General features: G+C 27.4%; 2 protein-coding genes across 2 annotated transcripts; both read right to left on the bottom strand.

The window, feature by feature from the left end:
- Positions 1-831: 831 nt before the first annotated feature.
- On the bottom strand, positions 832-3,566 carry LOC114120987 (AP-2 complex subunit mu). Its single transcript, XM_050208010.1, has one exon. The coding sequence runs from the start codon at positions 3,405-3,407 to the stop codon at positions 2,097-2,099; it is 1,311 nt and encodes a 436-aa protein (XP_050063967.1). The 5' UTR covers positions 3,408-3,566; the 3' UTR covers positions 832-2,096.
- A 1,838-nt stretch (positions 3,567-5,404) lies between these two features.
- Positions 5,405-20,980, bottom strand: LOC114120986 (zinc finger protein jing). The gene is made up of 8 exons (XM_027983117.2): positions 20,088-20,980; positions 17,427-17,565; positions 12,376-13,576; positions 12,018-12,197; positions 11,020-11,149; positions 10,819-10,946; positions 10,009-10,079; positions 5,405-9,155 (listed from the first exon to the last, which is right to left on the bottom strand). The coding sequence occupies exons 1-8, from the start codon at positions 20,122-20,124 to the stop codon at positions 8,999-9,001; spliced, it is 2,043 nt and encodes a 680-aa protein (XP_027838918.1). The 5' UTR covers positions 20,125-20,980; the 3' UTR covers positions 5,405-8,998.
- Between the last annotated feature and the right edge of the window lie 1,140 nt (positions 20,981-22,120).

Below are 22,120 nucleotides of genomic sequence, written 5' to 3'. Positions count from 1 at the left end.
AACATACCTATTATAAGTTATAACAATATTATATAATATAGGTCAGCAGTTCTCTGGCTGTGCACTGCGAACACTTCTTAAGAGTATCAAAGTGTACGTTTCATAATAAATAATTTAAAATAAAATAGAATTTTTTTTCGTTCTGTGTTTCATGGTATGTACAGCTGTTAAATTTGATCCTAAAAAGGGCATCGTAAAAAAAATAAAGTTTGGGAACCTCTGATATAGGTAATATAAAAATTATTAAATAATAATTTAATATACATGTTGATTTCGTCAAAACTTGTAAGTATCTACATTATAAATTTCATTAACATTAATATTTTAAAATATCCTTTGAATAATAATGGCTAACACTTGCTCCTCTGCTCAGAATGGTTTTTTGAATTTTACACATCCATTGATTTAGTACAATTTAGTGATCAAGTTAATGATAAATTATACCTTCTATACAGCAAAACAACTTTCATGTTATTTAAAAAAGATCCTTGATTTAAATTAAATATACTTTCAAAAGATAAAATATTAAATTATATTAAAAAACGATTTGTTAAATTTTTTTAGAAATTAATTATAATACTCATTGTATTATGTCAATATGTATAAAAAAAGCAATACTATGCTCCTATTAAACCAATTTATTCCATATTAAATTATTAAATGAAACAAATTACACATAAGTATATTATAATACTGTAAAGTGACAGCAAAATAATATTTCCTGTTTATTTAAAACTGTTTTGTAACCAACTGACAAAAGTAATACAAATAAATTCAACCCATGAACTGCCTAACAATAGTTAATAATAATAAAATTTGTTTATAAATAAGCAATAATAACACAAAATTTATTAATTGTATAATATTATATTATAATAGATCACAAAAAAACATATTATATTTACCTGAATAAAATCAATATTTATTTATTTATATTTATATTATAGTATTATACGCCAGTATGGCAATATTATTACGTTATAATAATGAATCAACTGTTGTCTGTTACATTTAAATTATTTTATTACAGTAGTCACTCAATAATTCGAAAAACTCCATAAATCAAACAAAACGCTAAGTCCCGCGAGAAAACCTCTGTAATTAGAAGAAAATAGTATACATATATTTCGGTCCCCTTGATAATTTGAAATATCTGTTGATGAGACACACTCTACAATTCAAATTTTTTTCCACGAACCTCTATAATTTGAATTTCCCTAAACGTGATTATAGTATGTAAGTTCATATGTATAAAAATTATGCACTATCTACTTGACATACTGACAATGAAACTAATAACAACGGTGGTTAAATATTATCATACTTCACCTACCTAATCTAAACCTTAATTGTATCATTTTACCAAAATAAACCTCTCCAATTGGCCTATTGTGGCCAGTGATTTATCACAAAAAAAAAAAATTAACAGATTTCTTTAATATGCAGGTAAATTATAATAATATAATAAATAAATTTCAATTAATAAATGTAAAATATAATTTTACGTATAGTAAATAAATGTAATACATACATACATACATACAATTTCTTACCTCTCTTTAATTCAAATTAATTTTTTTCCCTCGATTATTCAAACACTCAGTAAATCGAAAACCTCTATAAACCAAATTTTTAATTCGATTCCCCGAATTTCATATTATCAAGTGACTACTGTAATTTATATTCATCTAAATTATACCTATGCATTTAAACTTATCTCTAAAATTCAGTGTTACAAATAATAAATAGGTACCTGAAAAAATATAATGCAGATCAAAAAAAGTAGAAAAAAAAATAATATAAAATTATAAATTAACTATACGTAATAATAGTAATAATAAAAATCATATTGGCCAATATTTTAAAATTTTTAAATGTAAATATTACTTACAAATTATAATTCACATAAATGACTAGCCTAAATAACAAAAATTCATGTATTTAATCATATAATATATACTGAATGGATTATAAATTAAAAATATGATACCTAATATGATACAATAAATATTATATTTTATATTAATAAACATGTAAACATTTTTGGAACAGAATATAGGGTGAATGATTAAATTAAGTATAGCAGTTTTATTTGTTTAACATCTAGTTTCATATAATCCACTTCGCCCAATATAACGAACCCATTTAACAACATCGTGATCAGAATAGTTCAACTTTGGCTCAAATACTTTTAAATATCTAACTTTGAAACCAGAAGGAGCAAAAGGTACCTCAAAATTCATTGAAATTGGTGGTCTAGTCCATTTTTTCTTAGTGTCAGTCTCTAAAAGATCAATTTCAGCCGATAATTGCGTTTCTTTCATACCTGCCATTCTTTTAATTTTCCACACGATTGCATTATCTGAAGCCTTGTATTTGGCTTTTCCTTTAAGACATAGCAATTGAACACCAGCTGTGTTCAATGGAGTAGGAATCTTTACTTCAATTTTTTGTCCTAACAAGGAGGGTTTGAAATTAGACTTCAATACGGCTTTAACTTCCATGCGAGTACGGCCTACTTCTCTCACTAACGGTATAACCCTAAATGGCAATGATATATCTTTGGTAGTACGGTAACGCATCAATTCAAATTCACCATCGGGAGGAATGAAGCTTATGGAATGTTCGGTTTCAAATTTTGAAAGTTTTACGCACTGATGAAATTGACAATCGTCAATCACGACAACCGGCTTGCCAGAAGCCGTCCTCGAGCCCGAGTCGTCAAGGATCTTAGTGCCCTTGGATTCCATAACAATCTTGTCGTTGATGCCAAACTTGCATTCGGGCATGCCGCTCAGGTAGGACTTCATGAGAATGCGACCGGCGACGTGTGCAGACAACACCTGTCCCTGGGGCGACATGAGCAAGTTGACGTACTCCAGCACGTCGAGGAACAGCTCGTTGCGGCGATACTTTATGCCTTCGCGACGCCAGCCGATCTGGCCGGTGACCTGGGACGTGATCTGCATCTGCTCCTCCTTGCTCTGCGACTTGACGCCCATCTGCGTGATGAACGTCTTGAGTACGCCCGTGTCGCAGTTCTGCGGATACCCAAAGTCGAGTATCTCGTCGAGTAGCTCGTAGATGAGCACGAAGTTGTTTTTGATGTTCTCCTCGTTGATCTTGCCGAAGTACGACTGCATGACTTGCGTGAACCGTATGAGAAACTCGAATACCATGGCACCGTTGACGTTTTGCTTGGTGACGGCGGCCAGCCAAATGTTGGCCCGGCGGATGTGAAAGAACGAAGTGCGCGCGATGTTGGTGACCGGCGAGCGGACCTGCTGGCGCGCGTGTATGACGTTCACGCGGAACGCGTCCACGGCGTTGCGGCCGATGTCATCGCGGTACACCCGCGATATCAGCACTTCGCCCTTGTGGTTGTACATGAACAGACCGCCGATCATGGCGATGTCTGCGGCTGTCTCGTCTCCGGTCGATCGAGTACAATCGTAAAAATGTTATTGAAAAAGTAAACACTAAAAAATTGTTAAATTAAATAAAGCCGTACGCGCGCGACGGCCGACGAGCGACAAACTGACGAGTGACGGACTACAGGCAGTGGTATGAGGACAGTATTTCCGTTATCAGCACGACGCGTTATCGCGCCTCCCAGGCCCTGGGGACACGTCGTGGAAGAAATGAGCGGTACCACATTGCCGCCCGACGCCGTATACTAGTACGTCATGACGTATAGAATATTACGATATTGACGTTTTGAGTATTTTAACAAATAGGAAAGTATTCAACAATATTACAATTATTATTTTTTATTTGTTTTTAGAACAGTTGGAAAAGACAATTGACGCGTCTGTGTTAGATCATCAATTATATTTCCATTACTGTTAGGTATAATCGGAATTCGAATATCATAATACTTTATGCTTTAAAAATAAATGGCATAAACTTCATAATAATATGTAACTTCAACTTAAGAAAAATTAAAAATATCCAGTATTTTTCAAAGTTACTTGGAAATAAAAAAAATTATTACTGAAATATATAAGTAAATTTTAATAAAATTTAATTATAATTATGATTAATTCAGTTTTAATAAAATCGATTTTTTTTTTTTTGTAGTTTCTCAAAAATCGAAAATGTTTAATCGTAATTACTTGAAGTTTTCTAAGTTATTTATAAACTACTTTCAACTTTTTTTATTTTGACTGCTATAAATGTCTATACATTTTTTTTGGTTCTGTCAAAAAGCTTGAAGATAAAATTGAATACAATATCCTTCATAAATATTCATATTAAAATTAAAATATTTAAAATTGTTTGGATACATTTTTCTAATAGACAATTTAAAATTTAAAATATGAATAACAATATTCGTTATTTTATTACAATTTATTATTCAAAAACATTTTTCTCAAGGACATAAGAGTTTTACATATCCATATTGTTATATTTTCTACATACTAGCTATGATGTTTTAAAATGGCATGTCTCTGTAAAAAATAATTTGAACTCCTATTTTAATTATAGTAAAATAAATTACTTTACTTTAATTATTACTTTAATAAAAATATCAAAAAACATGACACAATTTATACTTAGTGGTTTGATGACCATATCCACTCAGAATTGTTTATTATTTACAATGATATATCATAAAATTCAAATTTAACACATCCATATAATACTTACTGTACAGCAGAGTTATACCATTTACTCTCTGGCCTATCATTTTTAATTGAATTTTAAATATTGTTATTGAATTTAATTTAAATGTATACAAACAATTGTTACCTGTTCAATTTTTAATATGATTTATAATCACAAAGCAATAAGAATCAATATTTTAGAAAAATAAATTATGGTAAAAATATTTAATTACAACTTAATTATCTATCTCTACTGAAATTGATATTGTAAGGTTTTTTATTAGTTTAGAAGTTTCATAATGTTGATGTTTTTTTTTGGAATTTTGAAATATATTATTTAACACTTTATGTAGGTATATTTTTTCAATTTTAGCTCCAATAACTTCAAGAGTTTTAATTACTAATAATTAGATTATCAGTTATAAGATTTTTGATATGATGTAATGGTCAGTATGGATTTGAAATAGTTAAGAAAAATATACTCTAGGACAAATCTCATATTTTGGTTTATATTAATAGAACTTTGTGTAACATTAAATTGGATAAAATCAAATCAAAATAAGATGATGATTTAGTGGTTAAAACTTCAAAGTTATAGTTCATCAATAATTAATACAAATTATATAAATTCTGTAAAACAGAATTATTTTAACAGAACTATAAGTTATAAGCACTTTATTAACATGCTGTTTATATCTAAATAATTGGTTTCATGAATGTTTTATTAAATTAGGAGAATAATACAAATGTAAAGATGTAATATAGAAAAGAATTTCTAAAAATAACTTCAAAAAACATTAAATTAAAACTATCATTATTTATTTTGTATTTGTTTAATGTTAATAAAGTTCTTACAAATTATAAATAAAAATAATTACTGTTACTATTGAACACAACTAACTAAATATGTATACAAATACATACATGTATAATATTTATAAATAATTATATACAATTAGTATCAGTAAAGTATGTATCACACCATTACTTATATATTAATATTACTTACTACTTTGACAATAGTAAAAAAAAAAAAAAACAAAAATTTTCATAATATGTTTACAAGTAATATATAAAACAATCACACGGCTTAAAAAATATTTTAATACAAAATAAAATTTTATATTCTATTCATGAAAATATATTTAAATATTTTGTTTTATACAAAGGAAGAAAATGTTGAATACAATATTATGTTAAATAATTTCAGATGTTACATGTCTTTTTGCCAAAGCTTAAAATGATAATAATAAAATATTAATTTTAATACATTTTGAACCAATAATTTTAAGATGAGAACTTGCTCAAAAATGAATTTACTTATTCACTGTTTACTATATTCATACCTATTTGTAATACTTCAATTTTTATAGTAAGTCTTAAATTTCTTAAAAAAATTAAAATAAAAAACAAATAAATAAATAATAATTAAAGCAAAATTGTATATTTTTTAATAATCTACTTAATTGGTATATACTAAACGTTTAAAAATAATTTTGATGTACTAAAAATGAACACCTTGGAAAATGTAGAGTCTATCGTTCAATCATAATAAAATGTATTTTAGTATAGTTTTATAACTATATTGAATTAAGCTATGTTAAAGATCTTTAACAAATTTGGCAGTGTTATTCAGTCTTTAAGTATAAATAGTAAAATTACACTATTTATTAAAATGTAGGACATGGGTAAATTGTATTAGTTTGTCATTATTGTATTTTATAACTTTATAGAAGAATATTAATGAATTATTATTGGCATTAATAATCAATATAGTTAAGTATACTATTGAATGTTATAGTATTTAAAGATATCAAATAAAGAAGAAATTAAATTACAATTGTAACTAAGACTAGAATTATAGTTTAATGTAATACAAAAAATAAATAGATTAAAATAAATACTACTAAAAAAAAGTTAAAAAAAAAAAACTAACAAAAAAATACAGAAAAGTATAGAGATATAAGAAAAGAAAATAAACTAATTAATCACTGGATATTTAAAAATTATAATTCACTAAATTCACTCAAAACAGTATTAAATTTAAAATTATTTTAGTAAATTCAAAAGGACTCAAAACATACAATTTTAGTATTTTATACATAAATATTAACCTAATTCAATCATTTTTTTTCTTAAATATAATCATGTAATTTAAATAATAGATTTTAAAATGATTTTTATTACACATGACCTTAAAATATGAACACCACATTTGGCCATGGTATAATTGGTAAATTGAATATACCATGCATTTTAAATAATAAATACAATTTTATATTAATTAAAATAACTAACTCAAAATAAGGTAAATGCAATAATCATTTATCATAAAAATGTATACATATATAAATCATTATTATTGTTTCAACAAAATTGTGCATAGCAAAACATGTTTTTTGAAAATGGTTCGTTTAAAAAATGATGAAAATAAACTTTTAATAAATGAATTATTGTCATTTTTATAAAAGTCAACAATAAAACTTTAATACATTTTTTTTCCATGGATACAAATAGTATATTTTTGTAACCATTTCTTTTACATTACTGGTGTTAAAATTGATAGGAAAGTCTTCAGATAAATTAAGTTCTATTGCTCAATGAAAATTATTATATGGTAATACATTTTGGCAATTAAATCTAAAAATTATATGAGTAAACAAAAATTAAATTAATATTTTTTCCATTAAAATGTTTACAATTGAAAAAATATCAAGAATCACTAAAAATTATAAAATACAAATTTAAAATTATTTTATTCTATAAAAAAATAGTAGCCAATAAAAGTTTGACAAAAATTATTAATTTCAAATTTTTATAAATCATAAATCAAAAAAATGTGATGTGTTTGTATAATATTAAAAATTAATCAATAATTCATTTGGTATAAATTTCATGACACAAAAAAAGTGTCTGAATAAAATTCTAAAAATGATGCACAGAGTAATTTCATGTATATATATATATACCATACACAGTTAAAATTAATTTATCTGGTAATGTTAACTATGAGATTAACGTGATAAGATACATTTTGCAGTCTTGTAAAAATGTGACTAAAATAGTGAATGAATGATCAACAAATGAACTAATCCCAATTTTGTATTTAATGATTATATTATGCATTTTTATCTTAAATACATTTTAACTGAATATTGCCTTTACGTATTAAAACGTTATATTAGTTAATATATCTAAATTGATCTAGTCCCAGTAAACAATTTTAACGATATATATTATACACATATATTAGTTTTTAATGGAAATATCATTTTCTAATTAACCAATAACAAATTATTTACCTATACTGTACACATTAATTATGTAGTTTAGAGTTAAAAGAAAAATATTTTTAAAAAAAATAAACAATAATACTATTAGTAAAAATCTGATTTGCATTAGGTACATATCGTATTTTACGTTTAAAATAAATTACTTTAAAAAGCAAATTATAAAACCCATGGTATTGGTATAATAAACTTGAAATTATTGATGAGTAATTATTTTATTAATACTACTTCAAGTACAATTAATTGAGATCTGTCATGAAATATTATTTGAATAAATTATATATTAGTAATACAATGTTCTTCTAGAGAAAAATAAATAAATACAAAAATGTTCTCATTTGAATAAAAAAAAAAAAAAAATACTTGACGAATAGTTTATAATTTTACTGTGAAAATGTCTAAGAAATAATTCCATCAGTCATTGAAATTTAAATGGCACTTATAAGTCAGTACCACATTTAAATATTTAGTCTGTATTTATTTTCCTACGATTTTAGAAAAATATATATATTTAAATATCTTTATAAAAATATAAATGTTATGATTCTAGATAACAGAAGATTCGAGTAACATTATAGATCTAATAATTATTAAAGTACAAAATTAGTATATATCTTGATTCATTAATGGTCACTCTTATTGCATATTTCACGTTTGTAGACAAATGCATGGAATATAACAATATAAACCTTTTACTACAGAGCATATTTAGACTAGTATATACAAAACAAAATGACTAATATAATACACACTTTAAAGTAAAAATAAATGTAAGTACTCTGCAAGTAGTGGTATTATATTATAATATACTAATGATTTGCCTGACCACAATGATATGTATAGTGTTAAATGAACTAATATTTATAGACAATTAATTTATGGTGAAAACAAACTTGCATCACATAATAATTAATACTATTTCGAGGCACTTATTTGTACCATTATTTATCTATAAAATTTGTATAACCAAGACACGTAGGTACATTAAAATTATTACTTAGGTACTACATTAAAATATCACAAGAATTGTTGAAGAATAAAAACTAAGAACACCTTTTGTAAAGTAGCTTCTTTTACAAAAAAGTAGCAATATTAAAATGTTCATTTACGTGAACGTCGAGATGAAGGTGGAAAAATATTACCAAACAGTTTAGTAATTGAATCTCGGTTTTCTGTGCTCATTGACATAATAGGTACAACGCGTTCAATCACATCCACATTTGTTTTTTTATCACAAGTGATCCATTCATCTTCTAATCTATAAAACATTAAAAAATGTATGTTATAAATTATAATTAATTTGGTATTAAAACCAATAGTATAAGATCATAACTATTCATAAAAGTGTAATAACTATATAACATTACATTTTAAAATTAAAATTTTAAATAACCCCCAAAATACATAATAAAATTAAATAGATTAACATATAAATTTTAAGTTAAATAAACTTCTCATTTCCTCAAAAAAATGCCTAATTGTATTTTTAGTAATAAATAGATCATAATATATATATATATATATTTTCTATTTCAATGAATATCAATAGTTTGATGAGAGCTGACTTAACACCAACTAATTAGTGGAGTATCAGAAAAATTTCTTTGGTCATAGATCAGTTATTATCTAGTTATAATATCACAGTAATTTTTTCACCATGACAAAATATAAGTTAATAACAGCTGTCAACCAATAATTGATATTAATAAACTCGTTTTCCATGTACATTTAATGCTGCTAAAAGTGTTTATTGCCTGTAGAGTATATACTTTAGAATACCTAAACCTTGTTACAACAATTAATATGCTCATGGTCTAATTTATATATGAAGCACAACAACAAATTAAGTACTTATGATTAGGCTAGCCAAATTGAGTCAACTGACTGAACCTAAACAGTATCTGCTACATTTAATCAATGTTTAGTTTCTAGAACAGTATATCCATTAATGAAAGATAATATGTATAGATAAAAATATAATCACACCAATTATAAAATTACAATCCTATATATAATATCTATGTCTGTATCTAGTATTAAATATAGTTAGAAAAAATTTTAATTTATATTTTTAATAGGTTACTTATAAATGAATTTTAGCAGAAACATACATGTTAGGAGGAAACCATCGCATCAACACTTCTTGTTTTTTGCTTCCTTCTAATATTCTCCTAGCAATGACCTAAAAAAAAATATAATATATAATTGACTTATTATGACAATATAATAAAAATATACAAACACAAGTTATTAATTATTACTATTTTCCAATTCAATTAAGTTTGAAATGCTAACATTTTAAACTTCACTGATATTACAGTATTGCACATATTTATGTTGAATTCCAAACTCTAGTTTTGAATAATAATATAAAATAATTCAAGATATTTCATAAATGTAATTAATATTTTAAACAATTGTTAAATTAAGGTATTTAAAATATTTTCAAAATAACAGACATGTAACTATTGCTTTTCTTATGCACCGAAATTAAATAACAAATTTTTTCAAAGCACTATATTTTATAATAGGATGTTTAATTTTGAATATCACACTATTTGCATGTGTTAAGATAAATATCATCTACTACACTCAGGCCACTAAAAAAGCGTTACTCTTTCACGCATACAAATAGGTGGGCGGAAGCAGAGCGGGCGACTGTGTCGCGGCACGCGTTGACGGTGGCCAGTGTTTTAGAGTGTGTAGGGTGGGAATGCTCGAGAACAGACGAATTTTGGTTTCCACTCAGAAGCACTCTCTCAGCATCCCGACTTAAGTTTAATTTTCACCTCTTCAAAGTAGTTAGAAAATTTTATACTTCAAATTTTAAAGGAATTATACATTAATTTACAACACTATCAAAATAAGGACATATAATAATATACTCTTCCAGATTAATAACACTAATAAAATAATCTTACATTAGATTGAAATTTAATGGCTCTTCTGCTGTAATCAATAAAATCTTGTTGACTATTCTGTGTACTCAAAAATAACTGGTTTTGTAAATCCATCATTGTAGCTTGATCAAAGTAATCAAATTTTCTTGCTAAAAAATATAATAACTTATACAGTTAAGCTTAAGTTTAAATTAGTAACCTTAAGAATTAAATAAAATTTACCAGTGAATGGTTGCCTACGAAGACGTAATTTCTTTCCCTTTCTTCTTATTAATTTACCATTGATACCACCTTCATCCTCTTTATTGCTAGAAGCCTTAAAATGTTGATTCACGTGCCTTTCAAGCATTATCTACAATAATAAAAATCGTTTTTAATTTTATAAAATTTATAACAATTTAAACATCGACATTAAATGATAATTAAATACATTAAAATTGTATTGATAATTAAAAATTTAAGTATCTCGAATTTCAATTAAAAGTGTCCCGTCAATAGATAACGGATAATTTGGTAGCGCGACAATCAGGCGCGGATCCAAGGGAGAGGCAAGGATCCATGCTCCCTCCCCCTCCCCGCCGAAGACTGGGAAATGTATATTTTCATCAGCTGATAAAATGCGTTGTTTGCCGATAACATTTTTAGCAAGGTGAATATATATATATTTATATCCACCTTGGTTTTTAGCGAAATTTTATTCAAGACGCTTCTCCCCGTAAATATGTTCTGGATCCGCGCCTGGCGACAATTGATAACGGTCAATTTATAGCGCGTAAATTAATCACGAACTATAATTAGTTAAATTTTAATTGTAATATTTTTTCCTATAATAATTTTTTTTTAATAATTGTTTAGTTGTTGAATTCTATAGGACGCAACAAATTGTTATAATATGAAAAGTCGCTCGCGATTAATTTACTCGCTATTAGTTGTCGCGTTATCTATTAACGACGTGTATCCAATATTAAAAGAGGAACATGAATAAATAATATGAAACAATGAATAATTTAAAAAATTAATAAATTTAATAAATTGGTTTTATTGGTTTTTTTAAGCTATTTAAATTAAACATTTAAACTGTACATAAAGAATTTTCGTATAAAAGTTTGCACAAATAATCTCTATACAAATGGGTAAGTGTTATAGATAGGTATTTAAATTTAAAAAATAAAAAGTAGATTGAATATTATTTTTAGTGGTCGATTGTAAATCATAATTACTTGAGAACTAAAACGTTGTCTGCACTTCTGAACAATACACTGCAATGGTTTATTACCTCCATGACTTAAAACATGACGCTCTAGCCATGAACGTGAACAAGATGGTTTATTAAATACTTTGCAGTCTGACCATAAACAAACAAAACTTTCACTAAAAGTCTGAGAATTCACATGTTTTACCTAAAAGTAAAATATATTGAGTTAAATTATGGTAATAAGATATAATAAAACAAAATACTTCTATTATTTATGTATTTCATGGTTATTTTTATATTATACATATTTTATCTGTTTTATCATTAGTATTAACTATAGAAAATTAATGAGAAAAAAAACATTGAATAAAATGTCTACAAACCTGGAGATGTTCAATGAGCTTAGCAGTAGCAGTAAAATGACAATCACAGTTATTCCAACGACACATAATATTTCCTCTTAATGAAATCCAATGACTATCCAACTTTGGAAATCTAATTTTATTAGAATTGAAACCAACTGAAGTTAATTGAGTTGAAGAATAATTAAGTTGTTCGTTGTTTTTTATTGAACCATTAATGTTGCACTGCTGTTTATTGATTGGATTTCGAAGAGAACAATTCAATCTTGTTGATGGTGATTTTAAATTATCTTGTACATTTTTATTTTGGTCCAACAATTGAGGAATTTTAGATTTGAATAAATCATGAGAAGAACCAGAAGACGATCTCATAAAATACCTTCCTTTATTTGGCAGTTTAATTGTCTGATCTACACATAATTTTTTATGTGGACTACTCGAGTCATTTTCATCATCAGAAATATTATTATTTAATTTGAAATTCTTGGTTGAAGGTGTATCAATTAAACCTTCACAAATTAATTTTTCACCTTCATCTTTTATGTATTTGATTGAAATACTGTTATCTATATGATCTTCACACAGTTTAAAATCAGTCTCATCAAAACTATCTGAACACGTTGAGGGGGTACAAGATGGGAATTGTAAAGATAACAATGACTCTTCATCTTTTAGTAAACATTTATTATCTAAAATATTGGATTGTAGTGATGTAATTATGTCACTAGAAAAATGTTCATCAGAACTACGAAGTGTAAATTTTGTTGGTGATTCTTCATCAGACACAAGAAACTTTTTAGCAGGAACAAAGTCACATTCAGATTTAATATCGGAAGACTCTATAAGTTTACATTGAGCTAATGGTAATGAATTGAACAAATCATTTATTTTTGATGAATTTTGAAAAATATTTAATTTTTCATTACAAGAGTCATCCTCAATTACATTTTGGTCAAGTTCAATATTGGTGATGTTTGTATCTGTCTTGCAATAATCAGTAGTATCACAAGCATCAGAAAATAATTCAATATTAGAACAATCAGCAGCCCATTCTTCACTCCATGGCCAACATGCTAAATCAATTTCATCAGCAGAATTTGCTAAAGGCTGTGGGGGTGGCATTACGGGTTCACATTCATCTGGAGAAGGAATAGAATACTCACTAACCCGACTATCTGGAGTCAACGGTGATCCAAGCTCAGTAATAAATGTTGCAACACCACTAAAAAAAAAAATAGATTTTAGTTTTTTGAAAAAAATTTAATGGGTAAAATAAATTATAGGTAGAACAAAGATTGTTGTACACAAATATTACAACACAATTTTTTCGACATTAATACCATATATTAGGTGAGGATCAATACTTAATATGAATTAAAATATTCTCATTTTATTTGTGAACTATTTGTTTTATTATTTTATAGAATATTAATTGTATACATCAAGATCAGAAAGATAACAATCATTAGACCATTTGGCTAAGAGTAGGAGTAGCTGATAGATTAAAAACATACAGTTTAATGTATAATGTATAAAATATAATGCATTTTGTAATATTTGTGGAACAAAATGAATTAAAGTATTAATTTTATGTGAATTACACATAAACATATTAAATTTCCTAAAAATTAATAAAAACTAACTACTTATTATTTTATGAGTTAGAATGTTTTTGGTTTGGTCATTATCAAGTTAACAATCATAACACATAAAATATATTTTATATTTATATACAGAGTGATTCTTTTATCAAACAATACTCATTATTTAAAAAAGTATTGACTTTTTTCAAAATCTAATATCCATACTTTTCTAGAATTGTAGAACTCTTCCATATTTTCACCCTAATATTTATTAGGTTAACCATATCAACTTTTGATTTTCAAATTACAACCTAGATACCTTTACTTAAAATTTCATAAATTAATAAGATTATTTTTTTTATGAATTTTAATTTTTCGTTAATCCGTTGATGAGATATAGCTCATCAAAGTTGGATAGTATTGGGAAGGATTGAATGTAAATGTGTTATAACTCATTAGTATTTATAATAGAAATAGTAGTCCAATTCATTATAATTATATGACAATTGACAATTATGAGTAAGATATGACAGGTAGTAACAGGTACAAATATTATCACCACTTTCCGCTACACCATGGGATCTACAATATCAAATTCATTATTATTATTATAGCTACTCGATTTTACAAATAAAAATCACAGTCCTGACAGTGCTAATTAGTACCAATAAAACCAACCAACTTTGAGCAGCTATAACTTGCCTACGTATCAACGAAAGTTAAAAATTTTAACATGAAAATTCATGAAAAAAATGGCTTTATTAATTAATACAATTATTAATATAGGTTGCCATTTGAAAATCAAAAGCTGATAGTTTCTTTTTCAATATAAAATATAAGAGTGAAAAAAAATTAAAATTGTATAGTTGTTGTAGAAAAACATATATCTAAAAATTTGAAAAAAAATCTATACTTTTTGAAATAATAAGTGTTGTTTGATAAAAGAATCACCCTGTATATTGAAGCAGAAAATGTTATTAGACCATGTTCATATTTGTATTAAAGAAATGAAATATTTGCACTAATGAATTTTTGTATTTTTATTAATTTTTACTAATTAATAGTACAAATTAAGATATAAGATAAAACAATGTATAAATATTAGATATACACAAAGGCGCCCACAGAAATTTTCATCGGGGGGGGGGGGGAAGGTGTATATTATTGTACATATAAAATACTAGGTTAGGTAAGGTAAAATACTGTAATATACAAACATTGGCAACAAAAGCTAGAAACTTGATAAGTTCAATTAAAAAAAAATTAAGTAAAGTAAACAATAATTATATACATAAACATAAAAACAAAACGGAACAATTGAATATTATTTGCCTAATTAAAGTAGTGTTTCCCTACCTTAGGGGAAGCATATCAAATTTTCATGATGGCATGTGATTTTTAAATAATGTTTTATAATTATGATAAAAAAAAAAAAAAACATAAATAATTATGTAAAAATGTAATACTAATATCCAGTTAAAATAAAAATTATGAATCATTCAAAAAAATAACGACTGTACATAAAATATAATATTAGTAAAAATAAAATCACCTATTCATTCCTAAAATTATCAAAAAAAGAGTCACATAAAATTATAAATAAATAGAGGGGGTGTGTTGAAAACTTCTAATATAAGAATACTTGTAACAATATTAAATTATAAAAATTAATTTAAAGTAAAAATAAAAATTTGGTTGTTTTAAATGATAATAATTATATTTTTTAATAAAAAATATTATTTTATTTCTAACTGAAAACAAAAATTATTATCTATCAACATCAAAATCGGTATACATTGAATTTATTTAGCACTCACGATTTTTTATGTAAACTTTGTATCTTTGTATATTTTATATCATAATAAAATAAATAATAGTTGTGCAACATTTAAAGATAAATCTACTAAATATTTATAATAGTTAACCTAATAGGTAGTTTGTGATTTGTTATACCTAACAGTATTTCCTTATTGTCAAACAACCCATTGGTTATTGATTTAATACAGTAATATCCATTTAAATAAATATATTCACTAGAAATATTTCCTTAAATGTATAAGATATAATAATTTATATAATATTATGTAACTATGTAAGCAGTATGTAGCAAAATATCAATTAATATTAAATAGATACTACACCGAAATGTGCAATGTCTTTGTCTTATAAGCGCCAACATAAAAAAATAATATGTTCTGAAGTAGGTATCTATTTAACTCATATACTTTAATAGTAAAGTGAATTAACATATCATCAAATTTATAAGTAAAAATATTCTCTAATGAACTTCATAGGTGTTTTTATATTTTAATTTTAAAGTTAATTATGAACATATTTAAAGTATTTAAACGCTCTAACAAAATATAGTAATAAAATGCTCATAACTCAGCTTAAAATTAAAATATAAAAAAATCTTTAAATTTACTAGATAATATTCTTACTTTTAAATTTAGTAATAATACAAATTCACTATAATATTTAGCATAAAAGATTCTTCATAACGTGCAATTTGATATATTATGTGTTTGTAAGGCAGAGAAAACAAATGCAAGTATAACGTTTTTTAAACTTATTCTGAATAATACTAAGTATATTTAATCTAATATTCTCAGTTAGACTAATACCATGATTTGAGATCTCAACCATAAATAAATAACAAAATATCGTAAATTAAAAAAATTAATTTTTTTTTTTTTGTTTGATAGATATTATGTAAAATCAGTAAGAATCTATTATTATGATAGGGCAGTACCTATCTAGATACTCCAAAGTCAAGTGTCTAGTATCTAGTATTGTAAGACTGATTTTTGAGTACCTATCTTGTCCATTCCAGATGATAAGAATAAATCTTTAAATAATATCCTTAGTTATTATTCTATTATAAAAAAAAAACTATTATTCAATTTAATACCAGTTGACGCTATTCAGCGCCTATAAAACATATGTTTTTCATAGCAGGATTTATCAATTATTCTACCATGAATAAAATACTGGGTATTCGAGTGTAACTTTTGAAAAATTAATGTTTTTAAAGGAAACCAGACGTTAAATACTAAATAGTAAAATTATTAATTTTCAAATGAAATATGATGTTATGTACAATATATAATATATATTGAATTCAACCTGACTATTATGATTGTATATTAAGACTTAGGTATATTATAATATGTATAATTAAACATTTATAACATATACTAACATTATTTGTATTTATATAATTCAATACTAAGTGAATATATATTTTTTTAAAACATGTAACTAATTTATTCAAATGTATTGAGTATCTAAATATAAGAATCTAGTATCTAGTATCGCGTAACTGATTTTTGAGTATTTCACCTATCCTTACCTATTATAAACATTACAATGCCCACTTAATTATTGTTTTTAGAATTTTGAGCTTGATGTGATTATTAAATAGGTAAGTTCATAAATATTTACTTAAACTAACATAATTAGTAGAATAATTGTAAATAAGTTACATACCTATCTGAACTTTCTGAGCTATCATATCTATCAACACATCTTTTTTTTGAACATTTTTTTAAGGTAAATTGTCTGTCTGATGAACAAAATGTCATGTTGACAATCTCGTGGCAAATATCCAATGTCTGAAGCGGATCCACTGAAAAAACATATAAAAAATACATTAGGTTGTATATCTAATGAGTAAATATTTCATTTAAGTATAAATAAAATGCTTTACTAAAATAGTTAAATAGTTAAATTGATTCTAATTAATATTACAAATATAAAAGTATAACAACTACTACAAATGTTTCTTAATCAATTATATTATGTTGTTTAAAACAATAAACAATTAATAGATTTTAATTTTAAACAACATTTTCAAATAATTATTTATGAATAGTGATTTTGATAATTATCTAACACATTAAGTATAAATTGATATACTACAGAGATAAATTTTATCACAAAAGTTTTTTTTTTTTCTTTGAGAACTCGACTATGCTATTAAACCATTTTTTTATGAAAAGACATTAGTGAAATAAGTGTGCATGCCTAACATGGTTAAAATTTCAGTATCTAATTGTTTAGAAGATATCAGAAAAAGATAATATTATGAACAATTATATCATAAATAATTATAGGAAATTAATTTACATGTTAAGGCCGGTTAAGCCACCATGTAATAAGTGAATTAATCAATACTTCTACAGTCATATTTTATTCTTCATCTAATGATATTTATATAGATATCTATTCTTTACTAATGGTTTTTAAATACAAAAGTGGAAGTATAATTAAATATTTTTAAAAATATTTGAATAAGTATGCTCTTGACAATATTAATCATAATATAAAAATACATAACATGTATTATTAAAATGATTTCTATGTGAAGTTTTTTTTATCTTAATATTATGCCATAGTTAAAAATGTTGACTGTATTAAACACATAATAAATTATAAGTACTTGAGTTTAATCAATATTTTGAATGTTATTTGTAAATTACCTAATAAGTCTCTATAGGTATATAAGTATATTGGTCATTCTCAAAATTTTTTAAATAAAAATATCCAAATAAATAGTTTAAGATTATGTCAACTACATTTAATAATAACAAATATTTGTTTTCTTTTTCTGACCTACGCTCAACACAGACAAAACACATTAATGTAAAATTGTTATTTAATATGGTTTTTGAATTATCTTAGAGTAAAATTAAAATTATTTGGTACGAAACTATAGACATTAATATTTTTAAGGGTTTTTTTATCATTTTTCCTTTTTTTTATAAGTTTGAATTTAATTTTGAATCCATTTGATTTTACAAAAAATAGTTTATTATTCATATTTTAAGTCGATTATAAATTCAAATGAAAAGTAAAATACCTATTAAATATATAAAACCCTCAAAAATACTATTTTCTATAGGTTTTGTAATAGATAATGTTATTTTAAAAGACTAGGTAGATACCTATTTGAATTCATTAAAAACTCGATATTGCGTGAATGTGTTTTGCCTATATTGCTTGTGCATTAGTTAGAAAACAAAATATAGTAAATAATAATAATAATAATAAAGTAGTAATATTATATTGAATAATAAGATAATTGTATATGAAAATTATTTATTTTACGAACAATTAATAAGACGTTAAAAACATTTTCATAACTTATAAATTTGTTTATTTATAAATTATATTTAGATACCTAAAAAAATTACTTTGTTTATAATATTATGAACCTATGGGTATAGTTAATTACCCATAACTAAAAAATATGTATATACAGTTACATACTACGTGCGGGTAGGTACTTGATATAAACACCTAGGAATATAGAAAATAATATTTAAACGTAAGTACGGGCAAGGTCGGACTGGGATGGAAAGTTACCGAAGAAAACTCGGAGAGTCGAGGAAAGTGTTGATTCAATGGCCGGTGCACGATTATACCATTCGTTTTGGGAAAAGGGACGTTTTAATAGTATTATCTCGGGCCGAATTCAATTGTCAATCCAACTCCGAGTACAGGGTATTACATTCTCTGGAAAATCGTGACATTCAAATACGAAATTAGTACAAATTTACGATTAAAACCCAAAACCTAACGAAGTAAGTGGACACGATAGTGTACACGTATTATAATCTATATATAAATATAAATATATTATATCATATCTATACATAATACAAATAATAAACACAAGTAAAAACTAGTTTCGTATTATTGTTGTTATTATTACGTTATTATTGTTGTTGTTAATTATCGCACGAGTGCGGAGCTTGTTGTATCAATACATGACAAAAACAATAACAACAACAATAACTTAACCCGACGACAGGGCTCGGACGAGAGGGTTTTCTCGAGTGCGGTGCGTGAAAACTGTACAAGCCGGAATAAAGAAAATACGTACGATAGGTATTATTATATATCATTGTTATTATTACGTTTAGGTTAACGTAATACAAGTAGTAATACAAATAATAATAATAATAATAATAATAATATATTATACGGTCAATGTCATAATAACGTGTGCATAATAATAATAATAATAATAACAACAACAACAACAACAACAACAATAACAATAGTGCAGCAGTAATAATCGCAATAATTTAATAACGATACTAATAATAAACATCGGTCGTAGGTAGTCTCTATCTCAAAACTCACGGTTGTCGGTCAATCGGAATCGCACTTCTCCAGCCATTTTGCCGTCCGATATAGTGGTGGTGTACTTACTATACTGCCGCTTATATGCCTACTACATGTATGCACCGCCGCAAACTATACGCTCGCCTCGCCGAATTGCATTCACGCGCACACACACACACACACGCACGCACACACACACTGGCACGCGCGAACACACGGCCGCTCACTCACACGTACACTGATGACTAGCGTTGGTTCACTCGTACGCAGCGGGTACGGTTTGGCTCCCTCACTCACACGTACACGCACACGCACACACACACCACGTCTAACCCGTCGGAGACGTACGCATTTCTTGTGTTTACGTGCTCGGCAGCGGCGGCGGCGGCGGCGGCGGCGGCGACGGCTGCTGCTGCGTCTATGCGGTGCATGCGATGCAAGTACGTTGGCACGCACGCGCACGGACGCACAACAAAGGTGCAATCGGTGGAGACGGGGGGGAACTCGGCGGCGTGGTCCGATCACGGTCGACCGCGGCGCGCGATGTCGTCCCGTGTGTTCCGTTCTCGGATGTCGGCGGCGGCGGCGCGCGTTGAGGTCGACGGCAACTACTACTACTACTACTACTCTTACTACTACTACTACTACTACTACTACTACTACTACGTATTTGCTACTACTACGTGTGTGTGTGCGTGTGTCGTCGGCGACGGCTGTTCGTGACGGGATTGGGTGGGGCGACGTCGCGAGGGTGAAGGGCAGCGAGGCCGAGACCGAGCAGCGCGCGCGCTCCGGAGATCAACAAACTCTCCGAGGTTGGATTATTATTATTATTATTATTATTACTATTATTATTATTTCATCCTATCCTGGCGGCGGGCGGTCGGCGGCGGCGGCGGCGGCGGCGACATGAGCGGCTGCGGAAGATGACGGAACACTAACCATGCAGTAACCATTACGTAACACCCGTTACCGGGTCTGCGATAACCGTATTTTCCGTCTTTGTCGTCTCTTTCTGTTTTTCGCTCGCACGTCGCCTCTCACTCGCACCCTTTCAGATACTCGCGCTCGTTCCCACTGTCTATGATATACCTCTCGCTCGCCGCTCTCTTTCTCCCTCTCGCCGGGCCCCTCCCCCTAGCCCCTTTGACAATCGCTCTCGGGCCGTCTCCCGCACTCGCTCGCTCTCCCTCGACGACGATCCGTTCCGCCGGACCCTCCCCACTCGCGCCGCTCGATCAACGCCGTTTTGCCGCGCCGCCGATCGCTTATTCCCAGCAGGCAGCTGCCCCGCCGCCTGCGTTGAACGCCCGTCCGGCCTCGACTCGTTCGCGATCGCGATCCGGTTAACGGGAGACGAACCGCCTCGCGCGTGGAGATACCATTCGATGTATAATAGAATAGAATATTCGTCGGACAGACCCCTCGCGATCCGTGCGGACGACGATTACCTGTAATAATAATAACATATATAATATAATAATATATATTTAAAAAATTGTACACTCGGAGCGACATATTATTGTATTAAATTATAAGAAGTACCTATGTTATTATTATTATATATACGCGTTTGCGTGCGTGTACGCAGCGTAATAACATCGCGGCATGCCTAAAACGTATATTGTAATGTATAATATTTTTGTGTTTATCGCACAAAACGAACGGGTGAACAGAGTAAAAAAAAAAAACGTAATATTATAATATTAATTATATATGATTAGTGAAAATACGTCCGCGAGCAGTCGTAGTTTTTTCTATACGGATGCCTATAATATATATAACAGAAGTAAAAAGAAACTAATAACTATATACCTATATTAATATAATATTACTATTATACCTATGCGTGTTGAACCGTCAAAAACACGGTGGAATACTCGTGCAAATAAATATGTCGTATTGTCGTGTATATATACAACCTATACGAGCTATACGTTTATCGTTCGTTATTATATACGGATATAATATTATGCCTTGAATTATAAAATAAATCCTATGGTTTAACTCCTATAGAATATAATATAGTAGTCGTATTATATTGTTTTGAA

Source organism: Aphis gossypii, chromosome X (genome assembly GCF_020184175.1).
Source record: "Aphis gossypii isolate Hap1 chromosome X, ASM2018417v2, whole genome shotgun sequence".
In the NCBI taxonomy this organism is placed as follows: Eukaryota; Metazoa; Arthropoda; class Insecta; order Hemiptera; family Aphididae; genus Aphis; species Aphis gossypii.
Note: the sequence above shows the minus strand (reverse complement) of the source record. Positions and strands in the feature narration are given on the sequence as shown.

Bases quoted from the DNA above. Each gene is read 5' to 3' on its own strand.
- LOC114120987 (XM_050208010.1), bottom strand. From the start codon at position 3,407: ATGATCGGCGGTCTGTTCATGTACAACCACAAGGGCGAAGTGCTGATA.
- LOC114120986 (XM_027983117.2), bottom strand. From the start codon at position 20,124: ATGGCTGGAGAAGTGCGATTCCGATTGACCGACAACC. The intron at 12,198-12,375 runs GTTTGTAGACAT...TTTTACTTTTAG, and splicing joins AGCTCATTGAACATCTCCAG to GTAAAACATGTGAATTCTCA. The intron at 11,150-12,017 runs GTAATTATGATT...TTATTATTGTAG, and splicing joins GACAACGTTTTAGTTCTCAA to ATAATGCTTGAAAGGCACGT.